Below are 6,998 nucleotides of genomic sequence, written 5' to 3' on the forward strand. Positions count from 1 at the left end.
GCTATAACCAATATCAGAATCAAGAATTACTATAACCTTAGGTTCAAATATATGAAGATTTCCTCTCATACCCATTTATATTAACTTCAAAAACATCAATACGACAATACGTAATACATTATTTTCTCTATTTGTTTAAGGGTTTAATTTAGTTTTGACTTGTAATGTGGTGGTGTTTGAGTTCCGGTTAGGATTTATAAACAAACACTTGAGTTGTTTTTTATGTTCAACTCCATGAAGGTCCATACATGCATGGGACGAGTCCCGCTAAGATACTCTCCAATCTTTGCTTAAAAAAACTATCAAGAATACTTTTAGTTACTACTCCGTACATTAATACTCCCTCATATGTTAGATACCAAAATTGACGAGTTTCAAGTGTTAGCCTTTGATGAGAAAAATGCTATGTCAAGCGGAAGTTGCAGGAACATCCTCAGTAGGAGGTTGCACTGGTCTTTGAGATGATGGTGGTGGTTGTGGCTTTGGCGGTGGTTGTGGAGGTCTCTTTGGTTTCACCTTATCGACTACCTCAACTTCAACGTGATTCTGCAGGATGACACAAATTGCACACGTGTTGAAAGCAAATAAGCTCATCAAGTCACCATATTAGAGTATTAACAACAATACATACATGTGAATATCAAATTCAGGATGTCCAAGGCGGCCACCCCTTCCAAATCCCCACGTGTGTACTTCTTTATGAGAACTAATGCCAACATTATGGAACTTTGCAGCAGAGACCAACTTAATGAAACAGCCATGCAGTGAAATCAAGAGGTTGTTTTATTTTCTCACCCAAGTTTTCTCTAAGATTCATAAAATCTGCTAACACTGTTTATACGAAAAATAAAATAAAGGGCATGAAGCAATTATGAACCCTTATGAGATAAACGTAATGGGAACGGAGCAAACCCCTATTTTGATCAAATTCTTGAGCAGCAAGGAAAGCGGCGACCCTAAACCTAGAACGAAACAGAACTTCAACGTGAAACTGCAGGATGACACATTGACACAAATAGCACACGTGTTGAAAGCAAATAAGCTTCTCAAGTCACTATATCTATATATACATTTTTGGAGACATTTATGAAATAAATCTTCAAGTTCAAATCTATTTACAATCATGCCATTGGCATTAAATTTTACTATTGTTTTTACTTTAAATAATATCAAATTCAGAATCTAATTGAAGAAGATTTTCTCCTATTCAAATTTCCAAAAGTATCGGACCAACATCTATTAGCATTAAATATTTTATATTTAATTAATCTATTTTCTAAAAAATTATACTAAATATTAAACACAATTGATTAACCGTAGACAATAATAACAGCCTAGATATCAGATTAAACTTCTTGATTTTAAATTTTTTTTACAAAAAAATACTCTACCATTTTAATCGACTTGCACAACTATAAATACAAAAGTGTTAAATGATATAGAGATATAGCAACAAAAATTACAAAATCAAATTATCGTATACATATAATTATAAAAATAGAATATATTATGTAAGACTATTATCTCTACATTGTAAATGAAAAATAAAAATCACAAAAAGTATATTTGTTGACTAAATTAAATTTAATGAACAATAAGGATATCCTAACTATATAATATACCACTACATGTTGATAATGGAAGTTATACAGTACATAATATATTGATGTAAAATTATAGTAAATTTAAAAAATACAAAAGATATTATTTACATATATAGTTAATATAATAAATAAATTTTATATTGCCTTTCCCAACAAAAAAATATAGGCCTGCGGTGTACTGCGGGTGAATATTTAGTTAGAGTATTAAAAACAATACATACATGTGAATATCAAATTCAGGATGTCCAAGGCGGCCACCCCTTCCAAATCCCCACGTGTATACTTCTTTATGAGAACTAATGCCAACATTATGGAACTTTGCAGCAGAGACCAACTTAATGAAACAGCCATGCAGTGAATCAACTCTGCCGGTTAGCTTCTGAAGATGTTGTTTGTTAGTTCGAAGTTGGAAGTTTGCACCATTCCCCCAGCTGAAAACCACTGTAGCTACTGGAAAAAAAAAGAAGAAAATGAACACAACATTTCAGCTTCTCAAAAGTTTTGTAAGAAAGAGTGACCAAGATTCATGTTTTTCCTTAAAGTCAAGGTTGAGAAAAGATTAGTTACCCGAACTCTGTTGCTCGCAAATAATCTGAGCCACTCGACCTGAGACCAAATCAACCGGTTTTTGCAGTTTTATGTCTTCTAGAATCATAGCTTGCTAGTAAACAGATTTCATATTTAGGTTTTGAAACATCTAACGATCGAGAAACATCTACGGAATAGGTAATTAAATTGCTCCCATTACAAATAAGTTTTTTTTTTTAAAAAAAACCTAACCTTGCAAGTTCAGAGAAATAAAGAGATTGTTTTAGTTTTCTCACCCAAGTTTTCTCTAAGATTCATAAACTCTGCCAACACTGTTCATGCGAAAAATAAAATAAAGGGCATAAAGCAATTATTTACCTTGCATGTGTTTCTGGAGAATAAGTGCAACACAGTCTCGAAGTCGAAGACTTACGTCTCGTCTCAACCATGCCTCAGCGATCTCTCTTCTCCATCGCCACCCTACAGCCCAAATTCTTGAGCAGCAAGGCAAGCAGTGACCCTTATCCTAACACGAAACAGAACTCATCTCTATCATGTGCTTGCTTCACAAGTAACGGTAACATAAAGTTTAGAGAGCAAGTTTCGGCCTACGTTTGCTTGGGAACAAGACAAGGCCACTACGCGCTCGTGACTAGAGCTCACGAAAGTGGTGGTGGTGCCGTGGTAACGCCACCGTCGTCTCCTTCCGTGGATGAAGGTGGCGGAGGGAGATTGAGCCGGTGGAAAGTGGCGGTGGGGAGTGTGATTGGGTCATTAATTGGAGCGTTTCTGTTAGGGTTATTGGTGGTGGCGATGGTAGTGAGAGGGAAGAAGAAAGCGATGAGAGAGGAGATGGAGAGGAAAGAAGCACTTCAGGTTTCAATGGTGGGTCATGTTAGAGCTAATCCTAATGCTTCGAGAACAAGAACGGTTCCAAGATTTGATAATACTAGGTCTACTAACAAGTAACAACAAACTTAATTAGGTAGATCGTCCTTCTTGATATGATGTTTTCCAATTGTAGTGTTAATTGAACTTGTTTTTTTTCTATTTATGTTGGATTGTGTAACTTGTAAGATCTTTATTGATTAGGAGACATAATACATATGTGGAATTAATTAATTAACTGTTTACAAAATGAGTTACTAAGAGTATTGTACCGCCCTTTATGTTGTTTCGGGCTACTTGGTTAGCACCTTTTGTAATTAAACAAACTTATAGACATACCCGCATGTGCCCTTTTTTGGCTATCAACGTCAACATATACATGCAACTCCATTTCAAGTCTGATAACATTATTATTTTACCCATATTAGCTATAGTTTTTATATGCATTGGAAGAGTTTGATATGATTTCAAGTTTTTGATGTCTATTAACAAGTATTTTAGGTTTTAAGAAGATTTCACAGGTTTTGTAGTAAAAAAAGACCAAAAGACAAAGAAAATACGTTTCAGGACAGATTCAGAGCTTTACCGTTCGGACCACTTTTGAAGAACTTATAGAACTCACATTTTTACGTGCTTAGTGTCTATGGAAAGCTGAGAGAGTTATATTTATCCTCGAAGTGGATTGAAGTCAATCCATCCAGCCATCCGGAAGTTATGCCCGATTTACCGAGACGTGGTATAAACCGACGTAAGAAGAACCATCTAGCCGATGAGCTTTTATTGAAGGCCTGACCAGCGACTATCACTGCGGCCAAGTCCAAGCCTCCACCACGGTCCAGAAGCCTCCTACGCCTCCCCTTTTCCTGCAGTCAAGAATAAAATATGTTTTTACCCTTACAAACCCTAATACAAGACAAAATCCTATAAATAATCTTCAAGACCTAGGGTTTTTTTTCCTATTTATGTTGGATTGTAACTTGTAAGATCTTCATTGTTTAGGAGACATAATATGTGGAATTAAATAACTGTTTACAAAATGAGTTATTAAAAATATTGTAACGCGCTCTAAGTTGTTTTGGGCTACTTGGTTAGTTCCTTTTGTAATTAAACAAACTTATAGACATACTCGCATGTGCCCTTTTTTTTTTTGGCTATCAACGTCAACATATACATGCAACTCCATTTCAAAGTTTTTGAAAAATAATAACAAACTTATATATACAATACCTTTGAAACTAAACTTAACAGTTTTTCAGTGTCATTTTTTCGTGATTGCTCATACCTGTGCATACACATGAATTTAACCTCGTACATATTTTCGTATACATCAGGCTGGAAAATAGCATATGTATTTCAGTATTTGGAATCTTATCCATATACGCATCTCATCTTCGGTGTCAAAGTGATCAGTAAAAAAGAAAATGGTTTCGTATCAGCCATGTTAAACATCTTGATAAACTTTTTACGTACATATATATACGCCCAACATGTGACAGTTGCACCTTGTATACTCTAAAATTATATAATCATACAGTTGTTTTTTTTCGTCTGATTCTAGCTATCTCCTGTATGGTTAATGTATAGCTACTGTATTTGTTTACTCGTGTGGCCCGTATACATGTTCGACCACCATGAACTACAAAGAACGGATAACCAAATCGAAGAAGAACATATGATCAGTTCTTGATCAATGGAATAAAAATTGACATTCAACCTCAGTTCTTTTCGATTAACAAGACAACAAATTATGGTGAAACTGAAATTGATTCATTATTCAAACCAAGAAATAAACAAAAATACATCAACATAACTCTATATTGCATTTTTGACATTAAATATCGAGTTCTCCGTGAGGTTAATTACATTCTCGTTGGGAACCTTCTTCCATAAACTTCCATTACCAATTATGGTTTACATTATGGGCTAACCAGTACGTGATCGTATTCGTTGGGGACCCTAAGTTAAAGGATACGGCTCAATCTTTCTTGAGTACCAAGCTGTTGCGTTTATATGCAAACCCTAACCATTTCTCGATTTCCATTTTGCATGTAATGGAGATAGGCCAGTTAAACCCAACTGTAATAATTTCACGCATAAATTCTGTATTTGGCCCTGAGTATTAGGGATACAATATTGGAAATTGAGTAGAATATTTGCATATATATGATATGGATATCTCCACTCAATGTCAATTCATTTTGAGTTGAAAGCCCACAATCTAATATGGTATCAGAGCCTAGTCCGCAATTACTTAATCTAATCTACAATCGGTCCGGTCCAATAGTTGGTCCAACGATTTATGTCCGGACATACTGAGATTGATACCTACAAGAGTCATCATCTAATTAGTATATATATATATATATATCTATATATATATATCTATATATATATATATATATTTACTATTTTTTCATGGTTGTTATGTTCCATTATCTTGTGTATTTTCATTGTGTTTTGTTGCATTTAGTGTCCAAGTGAGTTTTCTTGCATTTTAGAGGTTCTATAATGTCTTTGTCTATGCTTTGGTGTGTTTTGTGTGTATTTTGAACCATTTCAGATTAATATAACGGAAGACACACATTTGAATGCAAACAAGATGACTGATGATTCAGAACCAGTCTGCAGTCCCTCAAAATATCCACTCGTATGAAGACCTTTCCTTGGGATTTAGCTCCCAAATTCTTCATAAAAGTTATTGGAATTTGAGTAAGCTTTGCAATGGACACTACAAGAAAATAGTCGATTAGCGACTACAAGTAGCGACTACATTTGTAGTCGCCAAAAATAACGACCAGATAGTGACCACTTTGCGACTATGTTGTGACTACAGTAATTTAGTCGCCAAACAGTCACTACTTTACCGACCACATTAGATAGTCGTAATATAGTCGTCAATTTAGCAACTATTCTACGACTCATTCAGCGAGTCGTTAAATAGTCACCCCGTAGTCGCCAAATAGTCATAAAAGACAGTTAAAAAATGTGTTTTTTCTGTGGGGGCCAACTGATATTGAGTAGTCGCCTATTAGTGGCATAGGTGTAGTCTTTAAAAACAAATTGCATCCATTTGTCATCTCATTCCAACACAATTGTCTTTCCTTCCCCAAAAAAAAATGTAGATCAAAAAAAAAATTTGACTTTATAAAAACTTTTATTTTCTCCAAAAAAATATATATATAGTTCTTAAAAAAACACAAAATATATATATATATATATATATATATATAATGGCAGGAAATTTTTCATTAGAATTCGAATTAGTGGGGTTGGACCAATTCTCGTTTGGAAGTAGCCAAGATACAGTTCAGAATAATGGCGGTAAGTTTTTCTGTCCATGTAGTGTTTGCAAGAACAATAGATGTCTCTCGGGTAGAAGAGTTATGATGCATCCGTTCGATGCATTTTTTAAGAAGCCTATCATTTTTTTACTTTTATTCACAAACAATATTTGCATAGGATTTGTACTTATGAATATGCTCTATTTAAAGCATCTATATTGGTTATATATAGAATCTTTTCCTTATTTATTTTTTTGTTTCAATATTCATTAAGGATTAATAAATACTAAAATAATTTATGTGAAGATTTATTATTATAATTAAGATAGAAATTATATATAGAATAATATATTATAAACTCTAATCTTAAACTTATAAATTAATTCTTAATCTTAGAAATTATTGAATTTAGAAATTATTGAACTTAGAAATTATTAAATTTAGTTATATATAGAATTATTGAACTTAGAAATTTTTTTTGTTTAAGGTCATTGCATTAATTTAGGCCCAAATCTAGGTTAATTACCCAATTTAGGCCCAAATCCATTAACATTCCGTTAAAAAAAAAACCCTAATCTTCTTATCTCTTCTCATTCGAGACAAGGGTTCCTCGAGACAAACCCTAAAGCCGCAATCGACAGTCTCTCTTCACACTCTCTCTTCTCAATCGTCTTTCTCTTTTCAATCTCTCTTCTCA

General features: G+C 33.8%; 1 protein-coding gene across 1 annotated transcript; it reads left to right on the forward strand.

Annotated features, from left to right (window-relative positions):
• LOC104718034 lies at positions 872 to 3,162 on the forward strand. The gene is made up of 2 exons (XM_010435697.2): positions 872 to 985; positions 2,673 to 3,162. Exons 1-2 carry the CDS (start codon positions 872 to 874, stop codon positions 3,099 to 3,101), a joined length of 543 nt encoding a protein of 180 aa, XP_010433999.1. The 3' UTR covers positions 3,102 to 3,162.

Source organism: Camelina sativa, chromosome 2, assembly GCF_000633955.1.
Source record: "Camelina sativa cultivar DH55 chromosome 2, Cs, whole genome shotgun sequence".
Taxonomy (NCBI): Eukaryota; Viridiplantae; Streptophyta; class Magnoliopsida; order Brassicales; family Brassicaceae; genus Camelina; species Camelina sativa.

What these genes read in the sequence shown, in the direction of transcription:
- LOC104718034 (XM_010435697.2), top strand. Translation starts at nt 872, where the DNA reads ATGAACCCTTATGAGATAAACGTAATGGGAACGGAGCAAACCCCTATT. An exon ending in GAACGAAACAGAACTTCAAC is followed by an intron (nt 986 to 2,672) that starts GTGAAACTGCAG and finishes AACACGAAACAG; the next exon opens with AACTCATCTCTATCATGTGC.